The 23899-nt window shown below is 37.0% G+C and overlaps 1 protein-coding gene across 1 annotated transcript in view; it reads left to right on the forward strand.

The window, feature by feature from the left end:
• Positions 1–23899, forward strand: part of CADM2 (cell adhesion molecule 2) — a gene marked incomplete at both ends in the record, with an annotated part of 624831 nt that overhangs the window by 422284 nt on the left and 178648 nt on the right. The window contains one exon of the mRNA XM_079549178.1: positions 17150–17299. Within this exon, the coding sequence (XP_079405304.1) occupies positions 17150–17299 (150 nt within the window). The remainder of the gene's footprint in view (positions 1–17149; positions 17300–23899) is intronic.

Genomic DNA, 23899 nt, shown 5'->3' on the forward strand with positions numbered 1-23899 from the left:
TGCCTTTGCTTTTTCTTTTTTTTGTATTTGAGGATTACATATAATCTGAAGGAAGCTGAACAGATTTGCGAAGTTCAGTGCGTATAGCAAAGATTTATTTAATGAACAAATGCAGTGATAGGTGACTTTTGTTCAGATTGGTTTCCAAAAGAAGAGGCAGTAAGATCAATGTTTAAGTATTCTGTTCTATTATAATTCAAATATACAGTCTGAAGTACAAAGAAGGCAAATCCACATGAAAAATTTTTTTATCAATGTCTGTATCACTGTTCTTCTTTGTTACCACCTCCTGTTTCTTTGCATACTTATTTGCGAACAGGAATATTATATTTTAACAATAAAAGCTTTTATGTATGCATGTAATAAGACAAACCTAGAACTCTTCATTTTCACATTCTCCTGACTGCATTTACAGTGAAACATTTCAGCTGCTGTTTCAAAGCAGGAGGTTTAAAGTGCTAAGTGAGTTCTTGCAACGGTATGCATAAATAAGGCAAAGCAGTTCGGTTTTGTTATGGTTTTTGGGAATCCACATCAGTTTCCTGAATACTCTTTGAGGTTAGAATTTGTGTGAGGTACAGAACTGCTTGGAGCTGACTTGTACAGCTGCATCTTCTGTTGCTTTTTAGCTCCCTTAGATGAAATTTCAGTGAGACAAAGCTAGAAGCTGCATGATTTTAAACCTTGATTATGTTCTGCTCAGGTGGAAAGTCGGGTTGAAAAGCTGGCAGATAGCTGGACAAAAATTATGTCCTGCCAGATGGTGCACTTGAACATGGGACTCCATTATCTATTTCAAGGATAGAGAGAAGAACAACTACTGGAGAGATCCGTTTTGTTTTGTTTTGTCTTGTTTTGTTTTGTTTTGATGAGTTAGTAATTGGAGAGCATTTTTTTTTTTTTCAATCAGTTTGAAATGTCTCAGAAATGGAAGCAAAGAAATGGTTGTGACAAAATGGAGAAAATAATCAGATTCTATGCCATTCTTTCTTTGTTGTGTAATTCTCTTTCACTGAAATGATTTTTTTTCCTTAAGTTATTTTATCTTTTGTCAACCAAAAGTTTGCTTTTGATGCTTTGGGAAAAATAAATATTTTTACTATTTTTAATCTAAATTTACTTTTCCTTTAGCCAAAACAATGTTCTAAATTACTTCTGAATTCTTGGTAGCTTCAGTCTTTGCTAGGCATTACTTTTTTCAACAAAAATATCTTCACTAATATTAAGGTAGAAACTTTAATATGTGCCCAGAGTATTTCAGCCAAGGTTTTAATAGGAAGGGCAAGAAGCTGTGATTACTCCGCTGAAGTATCTGTCAGCACAGGTTCTGCAAGCAGATCAGCTGAATTTCTGACTTGAATGAAAGGGTAATACATGCTGCCTGTGGATGGACACTAAGACAGAACTGAGCACTGCTCAGGTGTAAGGAAGCTTAAGTAACATGAGCTCAGCATGTAAAATCCAGTAATGGCTGATAATGTCCAGTGGACAGTTTGACCAGCATTGCAGTTATTAATACTTAATAGCTCACATAAAATTTTTAATTCATGGAAAAGATGGAAACATTGGTTTGAAGAGCACACCTGTGGATTCATTTACAGCTTAAATGCATTAGCTGCTTTTACCATGTGCTCTGTAGATAGGTATTTGTAGTTTTCCATGTATCCATACTAGTATGATCTGAAAGAATAGCATATACAAAATGCTGCTGCAATGAAGCTGCATCTCCTTCCGGTAAAAACAAATGAAACTGAAGGAGTGCATGGAAAGAGAAAAAAAGCAAAAAAAAAAAAAAAAAAAAAGGAAAAAAAGGAAAAAAAGAAGGGGAGTTCAGTCTAGGATTAAGTGAGTGATTTTGTCTTCTTGTGAGCATCCCTGAATGACTGTAGTTTTCTCACTTCTTAGATTGCTGGCCTTTCAAGTATTTTTGTTGCAAGGAGAGAGACAGAAATCTGTTGGTCTGATGATCAACCTTTCAGACAGCATTCCAGCAAGATAAAGGGCTTTTCTGGGGCTATAATTAATTTTCTGGGCATTCTTGAAGTTGCACATCTTTTTAATCTTTCTGGCAATTTTTTTCTCTGAGAAAGATCCAATACCCTCATTTATGATTTTGGAGAAATGTGGTTGATAGTTTGATATTTTTCATCACCTGTGAAGCTGCTTCTGGATGTCACATTCCTAAAAGAGGAATGGTTGGTATATTGTTGTAAACTTCGTGCATTGCCTTATAGTAGTTTTTCGATTTCTAGATATGGAGAGGTTTATTGTTAGAATATGAAAATGTATTTTCAGACCCACTGTCTCGCTCCAATTTATAGGAGGGAGATGAGGTTCTTTAATATCTGTATACCCGGTGTGAGATTAAGAAACAACGGTTCATATGTTGTTGCATCCAGTTTATTACTAAGACCTAATCAGGGAGACGGGGAAGGGAAGGAGGGCGATAGAAAAGATGGAAAAGAAGCAGGAGTTGCGTAAAGCGGGGATAGTCACCAGCAGGATCCAGCAGCGGTCCCGTTGCACGGTGTTTGAAGGTCACGGGCAGAACGCAGCAGAAGACGGGGAGCAGCAGCATGGCCGGACTTGGGCAGCAGGCAGGTAGACGAGGAAGTCGAGGAGCCAATTCTTGAAGCAGCAACAGCAGTCCGGCAGCAGGCTCAGGAGAGTTCAACACTATGCAGGAATCACCTCAATCTTCAGGAATCCCTCTATCTTCCGGAATTCCTCTCTCTCCCTGAATTTCTCTCTCTCCTTGAATTCCTTCTCGTGGTTTTCAGTTCCTCTTTTATCCTCCTTGTTCTCCTGCCTACGTGACAAGGATGGGCTTCGAGCAAGAGTCATTGAGTACCCTCTAAGATGGCCCATCATCCTGAGATAGGTCCACACAAAGGAGCACTTCACAGCTATTTAGCTGCAGTTCATCTCGCTCTAGTTGCCCCGGCCTTGCCCATCTGCGTTCCCCCAGACAAAGGATTTCACAACCTTTGCCTAGGGCTTGCCTGGACTTGTCCATCTGTCTCCTTAAGACAAAGGTTTTCACCGTCCTTGCTCGGGACTTGTCTGGACTTGAACAAGTCCATAGGTGTCCCCAGCAAACTTTGAGACACAGACGTTGACAGAATAATATCTTACAGAGTAATATCTTACACCCACATATCTCATTGTAAACAATTCTTGGTTTCTTTTTATTATTATTATTATTTTTAAATAAAAAGAACTTGTGTTAATTGCACATTTTAAAGAACAGATGAGATTTGCAATATATTCGGGTAACCATAAAAGTCTTTCGGTGCTTATCTGCATTTTCTGGTATTTTGAATGTGGAGAACTAGAAAGGAAAGTTGTCACACAAAATGTTCATTCGGGCCTTGCGTCCATCTCCCAGAACTGGAACCTTGCTGTGCCAGGTTGGAGTGCATTAACACAGTTGTGTTCATTTTGATTTGTTTTCTGTTTGTTTTGCACTTTTGGAATTTCAGTGGACTTCAAGAGGGTCAGTTGCTGTGTCATTCCATCACAGTGCCAGACACCTGTTGCTTGCAATGAGTTATTGCATGGAGAGAGCACGGAAGAATGTGTGAATGTGGTGCACTTTAGATTGCATTTCATTACAGTTACTTTTAGGACTGCTATAAGTACTTGCTAATGGATTATCTATTAACACATTTTGTTCAAATCACACAGGCAGAGTATTTTAAAATTGCAGAATTTTATCATTGCTAAACATCCGCATGATTGTTATTTGATGTGATGTATGAAGAACTCCCAGTGTAAAGTCAGATAGTATGTGTAGCTGTGTGCTTTACTTTTTGACTGACAATATGCATGCATATATGCGTTCCCATGACATTTAAACTCAGTTGTCCTATTGTTCCATTGCGTGTCAGAATAAGGTTGGTGTCAGAAATCTTTTTGCTGCATGCACTTCAGAATTGCTGGCTCGCTGATGGGGTGCTGGATTTGGGTGTCCCCAGTACTGTTAAAACAGCTTTAGAAAAATTGACAACATTAAGTTCTTTCTTTTGTAACTCCTTTGTGGTAACTATTCAGATTCATTTTCCTCCTATATGCAGCTTTTCTCTAAAATAACCTACTTGGAGACCTTTTGCTCAGAACTCATGCCACCTCTACTGCCAGCTGACCACTGTCAGTGCCTCCAGCATGGGGAGACTGTGAAAGGTTCTGTATCATTGCATGAGACTATGGTGTGCCTGAAATGGAGGCTGAAATTCTGCCATTTGGCTATTAATCAGGTCACTCACATAGTGCAAAATAAAGTACTCCATCATTCTGGTAAGGTAATATCCTAAAGACCAATGTTACCTAAATATTGTTTTTCATGAAAATACATACATGAGCATTCTCAGTTTATGCAAATCTATTCATGATATCATTACATATGCATAATTGTTGGCCAGATAAAATGTAACCACTCATTCTAAAATGGGATATATTGTTTCTCGAGAGCTTGTCCTTGAAACATATTGCGACAGAAGCATTTTAAAATAATAAACTAGTATAAAAATCCTTACCACTTCATGTAATAAAAAATATACACATACCTGAATGGGACCTTTTGCTTTAAATTGCCACTTAGTACTTTTGCCCACGTTTTCTTCTATGGAGGCTTTTCAAGATGTAAGTGTATTCAAAGCTGGAGTACTTCATACTTTCAACTGTTTGTTGTATATAAGCAGTTCATCAGAAGATAGAAAGCAGTGCTTAGGCAGGGGGCTGTCTCGAGATGCTATGTTCCAGTAACATAATTGATTTTTAACCCCAAATAATGAGCTCTCAAGAGCCAGCACTCTTGAGAAATGCTTGTATTGACCACTTTTGATGCTGAACTGAAATACGAAGCAGTGGCACTGCAAAGATGAGTTGCACAGGCTGCTTGACCACTGTTTTACCTATATGATGTTTTTCAGGAGGAAAGACTAAAATGGATGAGATAGAAGGTTTCCTCCATTCTCTGCAAAAGCCACTTTTTAAGTTGGGCTATCATTGCTTGAATTTCATATATATTCCCATTGAAAATACACTTTACATTAAATTTCTAATATACGTTAGTTTCACTGCTCATTGTAGAAATGGCATAGTTATGATCTTACCCTGTTGGCATTCTTTATATTAAAAACTATGGATTTAATTTTGTCCTTAAAGCCCCTTATGAATTCTGTTGTTTCTGAAAACACAGAATCACAGAATCGTAGGGGTTGGAAGGGACTTCCAGAGATCATGGAGTCCAACCCCCCTGCCAAAGCAGGTTCCCTACACCAGGTCGCACAAGTAGGTGTCAGGCGGGTCTTGAACATCTCCAGAGAAGGAGACTCCACAACCTCCCTGGACAGCCTGTTCCAGTGCTCCATCACCCTCACCGTAAAGAAGTTCTTGCACACATTTGTGCAGAACTTCCTATACTCCAGTTTCTGGCCGTTTCCCCTTGTCCTGTCTCCACACACTGCTGAAAACAGTCTGGCCTCCCCCCACACCTTAGATATTTATAGACCTGGATCAGGTCCCCTCTCAGTCTTCTTTTCTCAAGGCTGAACAGACCCAGTTCACTTAGCCTTTCTTCATAGGGGAGATGCTCCAGGCCCTTCAACATCTTTGTGGCCCTCTGTTGGACTCTTTCCAAGAGATCCCTGTCTTTTTTGTACTGGGAAGCCCAGAACTGGACACAGTACTCCAGATGAGGCCTCTAAGTCATGACTTCAGTTCTGTCAATATAAGTTGTACCTTTGTGCTCAGCCTGTCTGTAAGTACTAAAATGTATTCATGAAAGGGTATTTTGAGTAGCATAAATGACCAAGTGTGTAGATGGTATGAAGTTGACAATATTTGACACTGACCTAGACCAACAGATGTTCTGGGCAGACTTTAATGAGAAGTGATCTTCTGTAGGAAGCAGGGACAGGGAAGTGATTGTCCCTCTCTACTCGGCTCTTGTGAGGCCCCATCTGGAGTACTGTGTCCAGGTGTGGAGCCCTCAGTACAAGAAAGACATGGAGATTTTGGAAAGGGTCCAGAGGAGGGCGACTAAGATGATCAGGGGGCTAGAGCACCTCCCCTATGAGGACAGGCTGAGGGAGTTGGGCTTGTTCAGCCTGGAGAAGAGAAGGCTGCGGGGCGACCTCATTGCAGCCTATCAATACCTGAAGGGAACCTACACCCAGGAGGGGAGTAAACTCTTCAAAAGGGCTGACAATAGCAGGACTAGGGGAAATGGATCCAAGTTGAAGGAGGGAAGATTTAGGTTGGATGTTAGGGGGAAGTTCTTTACGAGGAGAGTGGTTAGGCCCTGGAACGGGCTGCCCAGGGAGGTTGTGGATGCCCCGTCCCTGGACGTGTTCAAGGCCAGGTTGGACGGGGTCCTGGGCAACCTGATCTAAATGTGTATGTTTGGTGGCCCTGCTAGGCAGGGGGGTTGGAACTACATGATCCTTGAGGTCCCTTCCAACCCGGGTGATTCTGTGATTCTGTGATTCTGTGATTCTGTGATTCTGTACTTTTTTGTTAACTGTAAAAAAAGTACTGATAACTGTGATGAATTGCTTAGACTTGGGGGGAGGAGAAGAAAGCACATACTGTGTTCTTAATAGCAAATGATAGATTTGGTAGGGTTGAATGATAGGTGTATTTGTCACCATTACATCTACCTGTTTTTCTTCTATTACCCTACAATCTGGATTGTGAATAATTTTTTGGTGCATTTTCTTCATGAAACGGTGTTGGGAAGTAAGAAAATGCTGTTATTCTCATTTTACACATTCAGAACTGAAATGTGGAGACACCGTGGCCCAGATCCTCAAAGAAATAAAGTGTCTTTTCCTCATTCTTTCTGCTGGGGTTAGATACCTACCTGCCTTTAGAGAAAAAAGAGCTTTACAGTTTGTAGAAACACAAAAAGTTATGCATAGCACTTCAAAGCAAAAAGCAGCACTAAGCTCTAAGCCATATTTGCACTTATGAGAAGCATAAAGTTCAGCATTGTGCTATCACATCCGTGGGAAGATGAAGTTCACTTTAATTATTTTTAGGCTTGAAACTCCCACCAGTAATTTAGAGTGCTGGAGGGAAATGCCTTTTCCCCTTTTCAAAAAATAACAAATCAATAAATATTCTTCTCCATAAGCAAATAATACCATGGCAATAGTCATGAAGAGAGTTAAAAATAATATACATTTCTGCACGGCTCCTAGGAAAAAGCACTAAAGTGCAGGCTTTCTATTTCCTTCTCTCTTTCACACACACACACATTTTCCTGTTTATGGAGTAATAGTACTTAAATATGTAATTTTCTAATTATTATTATTTTTTTAATCTACAAACTATTTCATTGTAGTATAAACCAAATCAATTATATTCTGAGTTAGCTGCCATTGGAGAAACATATGCCTGAAATTTGAGGAGTGAGGGAAGTAACAAAGGGTTACTCCTTTTGTATTTCTGCTATGTAATGTAAATTCTATAGCCTGAAATCAGTGGTTATCCCGGTGTGCTCTTGTCTTTTGGATTGTTTTAGTAATTGCTTAAAAATCTGAAAAAACATGATGACCTCAAACACAAAGTTTTGAAGGAACAGTTATTTTCTGAGTTGTTTCTTCTCCCTTTCTCCTAAACCTCTCATTCTGTAGTAAGTTTCTGCAGTGCTCTCATTAGCCCTAATTTTCTCTGCAAGCAATTTTGTTACTGGAGCATGTAATAGTTACCACTCTTTTTTTATTTTTTTTCCTCCCCTCTCTCTGTTTGTTTCTTTCAGGACATTCTTTCTGGAGATGAACTCAAAAATACGCATGCAATCCAGATATAGGACTAAGTTATTGCTATTAAGACAGAAAATTACTAAAGGATATTTGACCTAGTCAAAGTTTGTGTAGCAAATTATGCTTGGGAAAATGGTATCAGGAAAGAGATTCATGTTTTTCTTATTTCACCTCTGTTTTCTGAGCAAGAATAAACAAAACTGTAAGCTTTGTTCTTCCCGTCACATATGCTGATAGACTTCCTTTGCCTCATTGGGATGTTGGGCAGCCAGGCTTGTAGGAGGAGGTAGAGTCAGTGTGCCAGAAGGTTACTAACTCACTGTTGTCACCTCTTGTTTGCTCCCTCCTCTCATTCTGCACACGTTTCTTTTTATGGCTGTCTGAAAAAATAGTGAAATGAGTAGGCAAAGCATGCTGTACTGATACTGCGAAGCTCTTAATTTATAATTGTTTCCTGCAAAAACAGACCTCTGCATACGCAAAAATAAAGGGAAAAATCTGTTTTCTTGGTGTTTATAGCCACCAAATGACATTTATAATTAGTCTGGTAAATGGATTAGAGATATAACCTAACCATCAAACTGAAGTGTTAAACTCATTAAATAGCTTTCATTTTAATTGCAAAAAAAGTACAAAAAACCCACCCCAAAATATAAACAGATAAACATGAGATGAACTCACAAGGCAAATATTTCCAAACTTGTTTATTATTTTGCCACCCGTGGTCTTGTCACATACTGAGATAAAATCAGTTTTAAAAATCTGTAAAAGCAATTGAGCCATGATTTGGGGGTAAAAAAGCCTTTCTTGACTAGAAACAGCTTGTGGCTAATGAGATATGAACCTGTCTATTCAACAAGAACATAATGCTGGTCTTCTATGCAGCAACCTGTAGTGGAATATACTTAACTATAGCTCCATCTAGGCACAACAGTTTTACTAACAAAGCTTCATAAAATGTGAAAAGAAATACAGCATGATGACAATGATATCTAAATGACACACTCTTTTTGCAGTGATTCCATTACTTCATTCAACTTAGTTAATGATAAAGTAAAAACTAAATTGCACTGAACTTATCTAAAAAGCTTTGTTCAGAAGAGTACGTATAATTTTACATTTCTGTATTTTCTCTATAAAAATAAAATGTTCCTTAAACACTTAGTATGTAGCATTTGAGGAGGGATTTCTGATTAGTCCAAAATAAATTGTATGGGAAAGACTTAACATTCGTACTGTCTCCCCTGACCCATCTTACCTTTTCATTCTGAGTTTACAACCCACTTTCACCTTAAATTTCTCCCAGCTAAGCAGGGATAATTCCATTATTCCTGGCACTGCTCAGCTCCATGCTTTTTTCTACATTTTTTAAAACCTGACAGGCAGCAAAACTCTGCAGTACTTGTGGATGCCTGCTTTTAAGAGAACCCTGGCCTTTGCCAGCCTTGGGTCCTTTATCATCATGTAATCCCATATGACAATTGTATAGCAAGTCTCAGTACTTGTCTATAGAACAAATACCAAATTCCAACATCCTTTCCATAACTTGGAAATATGGAATTTCTGTTCTGTAATATGATGCTGAGACTCCTGTAGTGGAGTATAGCATCCTGACTGCTTGTGCTCAAAGAATAGAAGGGAAGGATACTGAGTTGCTTCATTGTGGCGACCATCTGGTGAGAGGCAAACAAAATCTCTTGGTTTCAGATAGCACAATGAAATCTGGAAGGTGATATATTTGGGAAGTGCTGACTGCACTGATGAGTAGTGTGGGAAGTGCTTAGAAATTTTCTACTGAAGATTGAAATTTACCTTATAATTAACTATTATTAAGTCATATGTCAAGTTCTTTATTCCTTTCTTTTCATTTGTTGAGCACATTGAAGTTATCCTGGAGTAAAGAACAATTCTGTTCGATATGGCTTCCTATTAATAGAATTGTGGTTTTTGTTACTGTCATTATCAGTTTTGTTTTTTCAACAAGATAAAGTAAGTATAATGCAAGAATTTATGTTTGTGTCATTGGTCAGTCCAACCTAAAAGTTAAAGAAATTTAGATAGACTTGGATTCATACTTCAGGTTTGGAATTCATATTAAAATTCCTGGGAATCCACATAGTCTTTCTGATGTTACTTCTTGACTGTGTTCCAAATTGGCATATTTACTATTTAAATTAAATGAATGAATCTGCAAATGTAGTCATTTGTTTTTTGAAATTGCCGTTCCTATAATGGGAACTTCTCCCTGTAGAGGAGTTATGTTTTGGTGGGGAGACCCTCAAATCATTTGTAGAACAAAGATGAATATAGAAGTTCTAATTAACAGTGTGTAAGCACAAATGAGAAGTTATGTGTGATTTAAAAAATATAAGCGGTGAATTACTACAAGTTTTTATCCTTTAAATTGAAATAAAATAATGAAGTTTATTTCTACAAAAAACTCCTGTTCCCTATATAAGTAGATTTCTCTGTATTGCAATTAGCAGCAGTATGGTAGTCAGAAAAGAAAAAGTAAAAACGTTAAAAAAAAAAGTATCATTTTTAATTGAAATATTTTACAAATTGAACAAGTATCACTATTTCTTTTGTGTACAGTGAGCAGCAGCATAGGTTTAATGAATTGACTGAAGTCCTGCGTCAGGTCAATAGTAGATTTAGGAATATAAATCAGGTTTTGAAATCTGAGATTTCTCTTATTTTTATGGGATTATGTCTCAGTGTCATCACCAGCATTAAAGGAAATATGAACATTCATTTGCAGCTAGATTTTCTGCCTTAACAGAAACTTTTATCATGATCTGCTATAAAAAAAAAAAAGCTTCTTTAAGAATGAATTTATTTTCAACATGTTTTTGTATATATTTTTCAATTAATATTGGACTAATTCAATACTTAAATGATTTTGAAAGTTATAGTTATGCCTGGAAAAATGTAACCATAATCTTTAAAATGTTTTGACTTCCGTAAGGCATTTGACTTGAAATGCCACGGCATATTGATTAATAAACAAAACTTATTCAGAACCAACCTTATAAGCATTAAGAGCATTAAGCAGATAAGAACTGTTTGAAAAAAGAGACAAACAAACAAACAGGATGATAAGTAAGAAGTCTCAGTGCTTTACTTCACAGGGAAAAAAGCAGGTGGTACTGTACTATTCCTATGTTTTTCAGGGTTGGTTTTTAGAAACACCCTGGGAAACAAAATTGTTGCCAGTAAAGTTGCCAGTGCCACAGCAACTGTGGATGTATGGGATAATGAAGAGCATGGGTCACTTAGCTCAGAGATGCATGTTTCAGTGTGGTGTGAAGCATAAGGACATGCATGTAGGAGCTACAAGAGGAGGTAGCAGAAGCAGAATGGGGAGCAGTATCTGAGGAATAGTACCAGCATTGTGGTAGACAGGCAGTCACCCAGGGCCAAAGAGCTTCACATAGGTATACAAACAACACTGTGAAAGGCTGGTAAAGAAGTAAGACCATTGTATCTGTTGCTCCTGTGACCGCTACACTGGGGTCTCCAGTCTGGAATCCACACTTCAGAAAAAAAAAGATGAAAATTAGAAAAGGACACAGAGAAGGGCCACAGACTAATTAAAGGATTAGAAAAATGTGATTTCTACAGCAAGACTTAGGAGCTCAATTTATTTAGCTTATCAAAGATAAGTTTAATGGATGATATGATCATAATCTGTAAGTACCGGCAGAAGAAAGAGAAATTTGATAATAGAGGGCTCTTCAGAGCAGGGAAGAAGATGTAACAAGAGCCCATGGATGCTCAGTGCTGCAGTAAGACTAATTCAGACTACCAGAAATACGTTGGTTTTTTTTGTTTTTTTTTTTTTCATTTAAACAGTGATGACTGTTACTCACTAAAATAAGTTACCAGAGGTGCCATTGGGATTTCCATTGCTAGACTTCTTAAAGGTGGAATGTTTTTCTTAAAGAATGTTTTCTCATTCAATGTCTGCTGCAGTTTTAAGGAAGAAGTTAAGGCGAAGTTTAACATTCATTATTAAATATTATAAAATTTCCATACTAGAGAACCACAGAGGTAATTTCCATATCTTGAAATGATGAAAGATGTGTTTCTTTCAACATACCGGGTTTGTTGAATCTGAATAATCTGCCCTCAGTCATGCCTGCCTTCTTCCTGAAAGCTCACCACTAACCACTCTTGACTTAATGGGACTATCTGTATGGGTCAGAACTATCATACTCAGTTCTACAGGATATGAGTGTTTTTTTGTTTGTTTGTTTTTTGCAATGGTAACAGGATATCCTAGGTATGATGATGTTTTCCAAAGCAAGTCCCATTGGAAATGATATTCTGATTCCAGTTGATAGCCTCCAGCCATGAGTTAATGTGCTGGTGCAGAAGCTGCTGCCCCCATTGCTAAATGATGGTACTTAGAGATAGCTGGGAAAACCTTGTATGCTTCAATGATGGTAAAGGATATTGCTGTAAATGGTCATGCTGAGGGCTGGCAGCTTCTCTTCTGTGCTTTGTGAGCACATACTACCTGCTTAACAGAAATGAGACTTCTCCTACAAGGACCAGAGCTCAGTGGCATAAAAGCCTCATTTAATACTATTTTAAATGGCCTCATGCTTTCTATAGCATTTATTTATCTGCTTCTGGGCTTTTATAAACCTTTTCTCTTGTCTCAGATGTCCTTCAGTAACTCAAGTGAGAAGCTGGTATAAGCAAAAAAGTTAATCTAAATGTTTTTTGTCTTAGTTTTCCGTAATTTACTAGAAGTTTTGTTCTTGTTTAAGATATGTACTCATTCTTTTGCTCTTGCTTTTTCTATTTTTCTATCTTGCATACAGTCTTCCTTTCTTCCTCTTAAGCTAATTTCCAAAATTATTGGCTCATTTTCTTTATATCTCTTATTTCACTGCAGGCTTCCAATCAAACTATATGCATTTTCTGTATTGATAAGGGATAGGGGGAATTCTTTCCTTTGACTTTTGTATGCTCTGTTAATTTTATTTGATTAATTTCTAAAACATCAGCACTCAATACAGGGGTAAGAGGAAAAAAAAATTTCCAGACTTCTTTCAGATCCAGGGACCTGCAGTTTCCACTTAAGTGGCTAAGCAGCATTTTACATTCTAAGTGCAGTTCTGATCAATAAGGCATGACCATAATTAGTAAATAAGAGATTGCATACACGTTGAGATGTTCACTGTAGGAACTATAATATCAAAAAAGAATGTGGGATAATCCTAGGAAGATTTCCCAAATCATATGAATAGGGTTCTGAATCATTACATTGGTTCTTTATTAAAAAATACGAACAGAAGATAGTCAAATGTAAATCACAGTCACTGATTCAGATTTCATTGGCACTAGGCTCTGTTTAATGCTTTTTATATGCAAAACCTATTTTAGCCTCCATAGCCTCTTATCTGCAGCTCATACTTTAGAAGGTTATTTCTTTGGTAAGATCTTATAATTTAGTGGAAGAAATAACAGGCTGTGTGCATTTTTTCTGGATTTTTAAAATTCTAATTTAAGCAATAAGCAATTTATGCAATATCTTGAGATTCCTTGACACAGTGGAGTTGAAAGAGAAGAAATGAAAGAAAATGACAAATCTCTTCTGGTTTTTTTTTTTTTTTTTTTTTTTTTTTCCCACTCTTGTTTATGATTTTTTAACTCATCAAGCATTTCTCAGTGTGTGGTTTTCAAGAAGAAGCATTTGATTAATGAAGTGTCAGACACAGAAGATGTCATGAGAATTTTCGCATTTATTTTTCGCAGTATTTAATATAGACATAGTATTTGCAATACTTCATATTTTTATTTACTGTATTTGTTGTCTTGCTAATAGTAAATACCCTCTTACCAAGAACATAAGTAAATAGTAAATTTTGCACTTTAGACGTCTACAGGAAGATGGTATTTATACAAAATACCCTGGAGCGGTCCAGAGAAGGGCAACAAAACTGGTGAGGGATCTGGAGCACAAATCTTATGAGGAGTGTGTGAGGGAGCTGGGATTGTTCAGTCTGGAGAAGAGGAGGCTCAGAGAAGACCTTACTGCTCTCTATAACTACCTGAAGGGAGGTTATGAGGAGGAGGGGTTTGGCCTCTTCTCCCAGGCAACAAACAGGACCCAGGGAAATGACCACAAGTTGTAATAATGTACTAATGTCCTGTTCTATTCATGTCCTTGTAAAAAGTTCCTCTTTCTTTCCTATGGACACTGGAAGGTTGCTATAAAGTCTCCCCAAAGCCTTCTCTTCTCCAGCTTGAATAATCCCAGCTCTCTCAGCCTGACTTTGTATCGGAGGTACCTTAGCCCTCTGATCATCCTCAAGGCCCTGCTCTAGACTTTTCTCAACAGATCCAACAGATCCAATGTCCTTCTTATGTTGGAGGTCCCAGAGCTAATCTCAGTACCGTAGGTAGGTGGGGTCTCATGAGAGCATAGTAGATGTGGACAGTCAATTCCTGTGACCAGCTAGACAAGCTTCTTTTAGAGCAGTTTGGGATATAGATGGCTTTCTGAGCTGCATGTGCAGATTATGGTTCGTGGTGAGATTTCCAGCAACCAGCACCCCCAAGTCCTCAGAGCTGCTCTCAATCCACTCATTACCCAGCCTATATTTGTGCCTGGGATTGCCCCAACTCCAGGGCAGGACCTTACACTTGATCTTGTTGAACTTCATGAGGTACATGAAGACCCACCTCTGTATAGGTCCCTCTGAAAGGCTTCCATTCCCTCCAGCAGCTTGGTGTGGAAATTTGACGAGGTTGCACTTAATCCAGTCATCCATGTCATCAATGAAGATGTAAAATAGCATCTGTTCCAATACTACCTGTTACTGGTCTCCACCTGGACATCGAGCTGTTGAGCTCAGTGCTTTATGTGTGACCATCCAGCTAGTTCCCTATCCATCAAGTAGTCCATCCATCAAGTCCATGTTTCTCTTGTTTACAGATAAGGATGTTTTGTGGGACAGGGTGAAATGCTTTCTACAAGGCCAAGTAGATGATGTCAATTACTCTTCCCTTATCCACCAATGTTGTAAGCTCATCATAGAACATCACCAGACTTGTCAGGAACAATTTGCCTTTAGTGAAACCATATTGGCTTTCACCAGTATTCTCCTAGCATCGTTTCCAGGAGGATCTACTGAGATGAGACAGACTGGATTCATCTCATGAGGTCTCACAAACATATGCGCCTTCAGGTTTCTTGGCCTTGAACCTGATCTTCTATAGTGGACAGTTCTTCATTGTCCCAGTCCCAGATTTTGCCATCTGCAACTTGGGTGATGTGGCTAGGACACTTAGTGGTGAAGACAGGCAAAAAATCCTTCAAAATCTCAGCTTTCTTCATATCCTAACTAACCAGGTCTTACAGAGAGGGCCAACTCTTTCCTTTTTTCATTGATGTACTTACAGAAGCCTGGGAGGAATACAGAGAAATAGTCTGAGCAGCCTGTGATCAGGTTAGAAAAGCTAAAGCCCTGATTGATAGAATAAAATCTGATCAGAGACATCAAGGGCAACAAAAAAAGACTTCCTCTTTGTTGGGATGCATTGCTCTTGAGCTTGGAGGAGATGACCCATGAATATTACTCAGCCTTCTTGGACCATTTTTCCCTCAAGGACTTTATCTCATTTAGCACTATCAAGCAGATCCCTGAAGAGGCTGAAGTCAGCTCTCCTGAAGTCTAGGGTAGTGAGCTTGCTGTATGTCATCCTCGCTGGTCTAAGGATCTTGAAATCCTCCATTTCATGGTTGCTGCAGCCAAGGCTGGCCTTGAGCTTCAAATTCCCTTTCTTAGCACTGCTGATGATTTATCTTATCTTATTTATTTATTTATTTATTTAGATTATAAGCACTTCAGTAGTAGAAGAGTTTGTTTGTTTGTTTTTTTTAAAGAAACTACTTATGAAGGTTGTTGGATTATCAGAATACTCTGAGCTTTTATGGTGTTGGTACTTACACACCAGGTATAAGGCCAACAAAATTATTTTGTATAGGAAAATGAACAGTTATCAAAACCTTACTAGAGCTGCATTTTTATTTATTTATTTATTTATTGCAACATCATCTGGTCAAGTAGAAGTTCAGTTAATTCCTTATTTAGTAATTCCTTACTATGGTCTGAAAAATCTGTAAAATGATCTGAAAATCTGTATACTAGACAATAGTTTTATGTGTTATTGTACCTATTATACAATAGGTACAATAGTTTTTTCAACATACTTATGTTTATATTCTCTCCTCTATGACAGTAAGGGGATTTTTCACTTCTGATGCATTCCACTTGAGTGCCGATCTTGTAATATTTCTTATTCTAGCATACTTAGCTAACATGAGCATGTCTTGTATTAATAGGTCCATATAAAAGAAAGAAGCATGTATTTGATTTAGTCTATTGGACTATCTATTTTTTCATTGTATCCTTGCACTGATTAAGCATACCTCTCTGATAATTTTCTTTTCTTTCCCCATCCCTATGAAAAAGAAAAAAGAAGATGTCCCACATTTTTACTGTGCTCCCTTGTGCTATTCTTGTCAGAATGTACTGTTTGGCAAGGGGTGCTATTTTTGCAATACACAAAGCAACACTTCAGTCTAACTATGCCATTGAAAATGCTTGTGATTCAAGAACTTGGCTGATACTGTTCCTATATTGTATAGAGGTATTTGGAAATTTTCCCAGTGACTTCTCAGCAAACACTTAATGTGATTTGTAATGCTTTGGGATAGACTCGCAGATGTGAAAGAGAACTACTACATCATTGCTTCCATTTTCATATATGATCAGGTTATATTCTCTCAGCAGAGGATGTATCTGGTATTATATTCACACTATGTTTTTATCCAACAATATTCCAAACTTGACAGAAAAAACATCATCCCAAGAGTTCTTCAAAAATCATAAAATGAAACAGGGAATCTAGGCTACCCTGTCTGTTTAAAAAAGGTATGTTGATTTTACATTATGTTTTTAGTGGTGTTTTCAGGAGCATTTTAACAGTATTATCTCTACTGAGACATCTGTATGCGTCTGCAATATGTGAGCCCTATGTGGATTCATATCATGGATATCTGGATTTGTATGTGTGTCTTAGAAAATGAAGATTGCAGGCTACTTCTTTGAAGCTAAATCATATCACATACAGGAAAAAAAAGAAAAATAATATCAGTATTTCTTAAATTCATTTTTCTGTTTCATTTCTGCAGAGAATATATTATCTATTTTTTTCTCCAGTTTTTTGTATTATACTTCTTGATGAATATAGTTTACACAGTCACCTGTGTGTAGTTGTTGCAATAAATTCAGTTCTACAACTGAAATCTTTTTTTTCCTCCTTTTCTTCCCTTCTACTTCCCTCCCATCCCTCCTCAGGTAGCCAAGGGCAGTTTCCACTTACACAGAATGTCACAGTTGTTGAAGGGGGAACGGCAAATTTGACCTGCAGGGTCGATCAAAACGATAACACCTCCCTCCAGTGGTCAAATCCAGCTCAACAGACACTGTACTTTGACGACAAGAAAGGTAAATTATTTCCAGAACTCATGGTTCTGCAGCATTTTTTCTAAGACAGAATTGCAATTGTAATGTAATGTTGTAAGAATAGGAATATGTAATGTTGAAAGAATAGGAATATATTCTAGGAATATGTGCTTTCAGCTGTAATTATGAAATAATATGTTATTTAATCTGTTTTTCTCATGGGTAAACATGTTTCATTGTATTTCTTCCTTTTGTACAAAATATTATGTTGTTATTAAGGGAAGATAATATATGAAATTCTTAGTGCAAGCTGATTTGGAAAACTTTGTTACAAAATATCTTTAAAGAGTATTTATGAATGATAAGACTGGCAAGGAAATAATTTTAACTTTAACTTGATTTTATTATTTTGTCTGCACGTATATATTTGCATACATACCTATGTATACATAAAATCACCTGATTCAGGTGTACTGGAGCTTCGTTTTGTTGTTAGTGCAGTATGCAATTGCTGTGACACACATTCTTACTGTAAAAGGTTATCAAAATTTATTTTTATTCCGTGTACTCTTTTCCAAATATGACACGCACAATATTTTAATCTTAGTTAACTTAAGAAAAAGAACCAGAAAGTGTTCATACCTTAGAAAAAGAAGGATATTATCACTGTAATGCAATATATTTCCAAGACATTTGTCCTTACCTGAAAATGTGAAGTATTCTATTTTACATAAAAGAATGTCAACCTAAAGATAACACTGGATACCATAAAGATATTTAAACAAAAATTACAAGTAATAGAAGCATCACTTGGCTTCAAAAATGCTAAAATTTTTGTGTAAATCTTAGTGATATGGACATCCAACAGTTGAACAGTATTTTATACTTTATTCTCTCCTTGAGTTTGTTCTGAAAGGTGCTATGTATTCTTGAACATGCCATGAGAAGTGCAGTTAGTTATCTGTTTAAAGTGAAAGAAAAGCTGTCCAAATGCCTTGCTAAATAATTTCAACACTTTACAACACACTGCAGGACTTAAAATGCTGTGTGGATCTATGTGTTTGAATGAAAGCAGAGTCTAAAACCTGTCATTTTATACCTGCAGAAGCTGCAATCAAAATATGGATTTTTGCTATTAATATAATAGCTGAATAGAATCTCTTTACAGTGTTGAAGTGGTTCCTTTCTCTTTTATCTAATTTCCTGTAGCGTGTAATCATTTGATTTGCAATTTGTTTGAAATCATAAGTACCCTTTGAATGTAGACTTGAAGGTGAAAGGCTTATAAGGTGCGAACTTGAGTGCCATAAGTCTAATCCTATAACCTTTACTTAAATTGAGAACTTCATTTTTTCTTCAATTGTTAGTGATTTGGAATTGGTTAACAATGCCTGCAAAACTAAGAAATGGGAGAACTTGTTTATTGGTAGAGCACACCAACACTTGTAAAATCTATATCTTTTATAACTAAGCGGCATTTTAAAGGACGTGGAGAAAGATGGAAGAGAAATGCAAATAGTTTAGTTTTAACTGTGTAGGCATTTTGATACAAATTTAATTTTCTATATACTTTAGCTAGATCTCTAATTATACAAAGAATAATTGAAGTTTGTGTTACTTTTTAATACAATGAATTAAAGCAGCAGAATTTGAATGGCAAGCAGTAATATTAAGTACATAGTCGCGATCTGTGTAGCACACTGGAAATGTGAGGAGCTGAAGTGCGTAAATCTAAAAGACTGTACTGTATAATGAACTTGTCTCAACATGTTGAGGAATATGCTAGGATTCAAATCATTTGTTTGTAGAGGGTCTGCTGAACATCTATGAGACGGGAGAAGGTCTAACATGATCAAGTCTAGGTCCTTCAATAGCAGTTGCTTAGTCCTTCATACATAGGAAAAGCTTTGAAATCTTGATGTGACTTCTCCAAACTTGGATATACATAAAGCACTGAGAAGTACATCCAAGTCTCATAAAGAAAACTTTCTGTCATTTCTGAAAATGGGAATTGAACTTCTCATTGGTGTTTTTATTGAGCGTGCATTTGTATCTGTTCTTTGCGTATAAGAAAGATATTTCCTTTACATAGTGATACTTGCTTTATTGTTACAAGATTATGAGAAATATTTACAGCTCTAAAACCTTGATTTTGTCAGTAAATGATGGCAAATGCAACTGTAAAAACTTTCTTGTTCTTTTTTGCTTTATCTACTTGTCTCAGTCAGGCATACATTGGCTATAAAAAGCAGCTTTCTGCTAGATCCAGTCATTACATTTAATTTATTGAAAGCAGTGCCTCAGCTAGAGTCTTTTCAAACCTGTCTCCTAGGGTTAACCAAAACTAAAGGTCTTACTTCTCCCTTCAGCACTAAGAGAACTGCTATTTAATAGCTGTGTTTCTCAAGCTGAAAATTCATGAAAACTTTTGAGTAGGAGCCTGAGGATGCTGGGTTAAGTTACCTAAGAAGAACATTAGAGGAGCTCCATGTATATCCATTAGAGATATTTCTAAAGTCTGAACAAAATCAGAATCACATGCCTTTAATTTTACAACCTTCTAATAAGTTATTTTCTTTTGAGAAAGCATAAGTTGTTTTCTTACAAGAAAGCATAAAATAAATCAGATTAAAATTATTTTGATTGCTCTGGACTTTAACAATTGTGAATCTTGTAGTACAATGCAGGAGTTCAGGTAAAGGAAGGACTTCAAAAGGAAGTCCCAACTACAGCAGTAGAAGAGGAAGTTAACAGCTGTCAAGACATGGCAAAATAGGTTCCAAAAATAGAGGAAATTGTAGTGAAAAGCTCTCCAGTGCTAGATTGTTTTTGATGGGACATTCATACTTCTTTGTCGTACAAATTGCTTTCCCTATCTTGCAAAACATTTTCTGATGAAAATAAAGCTAACTGTATGCCAGCAGAGTCCTCTGTTTAGAGAGAGGGAAAGTTTGCTTCCAAGTCCCTGTGCCTTTTGACAAGGGATTTACTGTTAGTCTCCACTTTATTAAAAACAGATTACACATACTGTTGAAGTCATCATCGTGTAATTTTGTGTTCTGAACTGTGATGCAATCATTGACTTCAAAGTTAGAAGTCATATTCTTTCTTTTCCTGTTTTACATGTTCTACACATGGAAGTGCCAAGTACACTAATGCCAAAAGCTACATCCTAACTTATTCTTTTGCCTCTTGTACTGCCATGCAGGTATGTTTTAAAGCACAGATTTTGTTTGGCTAGGAGGATGTTTTGTTGGAAAGAAACACCTCCTCCCCTACCTTTTCAGCAATTTAATACTTATTTAATATTTATGAAAGAGTCAGAGACTATATGTAACTTGAGACATTTTCTCCCTTAGCCTATGCAATCTTGAAATAATAATAATAAATTATGAGTAGAGTCTTCTTTCAGAAGATATACTACATATGAAACTGATTCAATGGTTATTTCCTGGTCCTCACCACCTGAAGTATGTGATTTTTTAATGAGCTCAGCAAATTCCTGCAACTGTTCTCAGTTTCCCACCGTACCCCTTGGACAGAATTTTAAAGATTTGTCTTCCTGGAAAATATGAGTTTACAGCTCACTCTGAACAAGTTTAGATTCTTTAGAAAGAAATGCAAATGTCATGCTTCACATGAAATGTGTTTTTCCCTACACAATTTTCAATTAAAATGAGCAATTACCATAGAAATCTCTGTACCATTTCATGCACCAAAGTGGCTATAATTATATACCTGCCTTTGGAAGAAGAACAATGAGCAACAATGTAGAACTGGTGGATTTGATTTTAAATGAATATAGGTCCTTTTATTTTGGATTCACTTGTGGTATTTCATAAGAATTTAGAGTGAGCAATAAATGCAAAGATGTAAATATAAATAGATACGTGTAACAAAAAGGTGGTAGCATGGAGACATAGATGGCATAGATGGTAAAGAGAAGACTTAAAAGAATTTCCCCTTAGCTTTTTGGAACAGTCTTCTTTTCACCTTCCCTTTCAGTAGAGATTATAGATACATATGGAGTAGGTTATTGAGTTGCAAAGCAGACATGTATAGCTAAACAATGGCTGTTGGTGCCAAAGTTGTTTAAACTTACCAGTATAAAAATGAGCAATCAGACTAAAGAGAAGGAAGAGAAACAGAAACTTGTATACGCCTAAAAATTTGTTTGGTCAGACAAATGAAAGTGTACCTGTTCTTTACCTTAGTGAATTTGGAAGTCTGTCCATAGTAAAATCACCTGTGTTGACACTTGATCATGATAAGCTTGCCTCTGACTGACACACCGCATTTTGATGAGACATATGCCTGGTGCTAATCAAAGATCAGCACATTTCCCTTGTGCTTTCATCAAGTAGTAGCACTTTCATGTTTTACTAAAACATTAGTGTATTCCAACTTCAGGATTATTCATCCTTCAGAAGCAGAATATGTTTCTTCAGATGAACTTTGATTACGTTACGTGTAAGAGTGCTTGGCATTTGTATTACTCCCCATGGTCTTGAAAGCTTTCAAAGACACTTGTGTACTAGAGAAGGGTTACGAGAGGGCACTGTACTTGCAGATCTCCCCTGAGCTTCACTGTTGGGCACAACGCTGCAGATGAACTTGTAGGGATGCATTTGGGTATAGCACCTGCTTGAAAGGTCCTGCAATTGTGCCCTCTCAGGGCTGGCACTGTCATGTTAGAACTGCTGGGTAAATTTAGAGGCAGGACATGTTTGATAAAAGCATCATGCCTTTTGGCTCCAGAAAGCAACTCCTGGCTTTTTTTTTTTTTTTCTTTTTTTCTTTTTTTTTTTTTTCCCTCAATACAAGACATTTCAAGAGAGACTCAGAAACTCACAGTGCACAAGGCATGGAATTTTAACTACATATGTCAGCTTAGGGGGAGTCATGACTGCAAAGATCTTTAATTCTTACTATGGTGCTATCAAAACTGAATAATAATAGAAATGATAGAAGTTCTGTGGCATTTGCTGGGTTTAAAATCCTGTCTCCCTCATGTCGTAGTCATGCTATTCTTTCTAGTTTACATTGACTTGTTTTGTGGAAGCCAGAGTCCAGATATTGAATTTAAGTTTAACCCCAATTTACGCCACTGTGGGATGAGTCAGCGTCGGATACTGATCTATACAGAAAAGAAGAATCATTTGAGAATTCTGATTGGGGAGGGGGAGAGAAATGCTGAACTTCCAGAATGACATTTTACAATTTTTGTAAGCAGTTGAATTTCACATGTAGGTATACATGTAAACAAACAATCCGCAGAGAGCAATCAGCTCAGAGAAAAAAAAGAAGCAAAGAAAATAGTGGTTTTTGTAGGAATAGAGAGAAAAGTAGGAAATATATGCTTTAGATTAGTTAGACAAACAGGGAGGTGATCAGGCTGTTATTCGGAAAACTGAGCATTAGCAGTTAAGTAATGTGAGATCAGGCAGCAATGACGAATGAACTTCTGTCTCTACCTTCACATGCTCTGTTACCTGTTGCATAATAGAGTGGAGATGGGATCAGACTGTAGATGATGACCCAGCTGAACTCCATTCTAGGGTACACATAGAAATTAAAGATTCACGGTTACTTAAAATTTAATAGACTCACTCAGTGAGGTAATACCTTCTAGCAAACCTGTGATAAAGACTGAAAAAAAGACTGCAAAAAGGCAAAAAAAAAACCAAACAAAGAAACAACCAGGAAAACTATTTAGACAGTTGTCAAACTATGACTTAATAATTGTATATAAGAGATGCGGAGGGAATGGATTTTCTTTCTTTTTTTTAATTCTTTTTTCCCCAATTTGGTAGCAATAGCTTTAAATATTTATAACATTTGACAAGTTTCTAGCATTCAAAGCCAAAATTGTAGCAGATAGAAATCTGGTTTAGAGGAGGAAGATGTTTTCATAGAGAGTTTTCCATGATGATCTTTTAGAATAGTTCTTCCAAGATTTGTGACTGAATTTAATGTTTTATATTAGGGAGATCTGTCAGTTCCACAGTTATATTTTGCAGGGTGTGGAGCATCTCTTGGGTCAGTTCTGCTCAGCTGTCCTGGTTGTGTCCCATCACAGCCTCCTGGCCACCTCCAGATTTCTCCCTGGGAGAGACCAGAATGAGAAACAGCGAAGGCACTGTATAGACATTGCTCAAAAACAGCCAAAACACCAGTGTGTTGTCAACATTACTGTGGCCTCACATCTGAACCAGCGCATCATATGGATTGCTATGGAGAAAACTGACTCCATTCCGGTAAAAACCAGTATGCTTTACCTCTGAACCATGGTTAGGAAAGACGTTTAAACGATCTTGAATAATAGTTGCTTACTACATTTGTAGGGGGGGGAAGGAAAAAAAAGAACTCTCTATAGAGCTTCTGAGAACATGAGATATCTCACCTGATCCTCAAAAATCGAGGTATCAAAACCAGCCACTTCTGAAAACCCAAATGCTTTTGTTCATGTATCCTAAAAAAGATAGCATGATAAAAGGGACAGGAGTTCTGTTAAAATATCTTGACAGTTATTGTCTTCATGAGTGTGAAAATTTCACTTAAAAATGTATTACAATGCATTAGAATATTATTTCATTGTAATAAATTAGTGAAACTACTCCCACTTACAGCATTTACTTTTTC

This window comes from Tetrao urogallus (genome assembly GCF_951394365.1).
Source record: "Tetrao urogallus genome assembly, chromosome: 1".
NCBI classification, from domain to species: Eukaryota; Metazoa; Chordata; class Aves; order Galliformes; family Phasianidae; genus Tetrao; species Tetrao urogallus.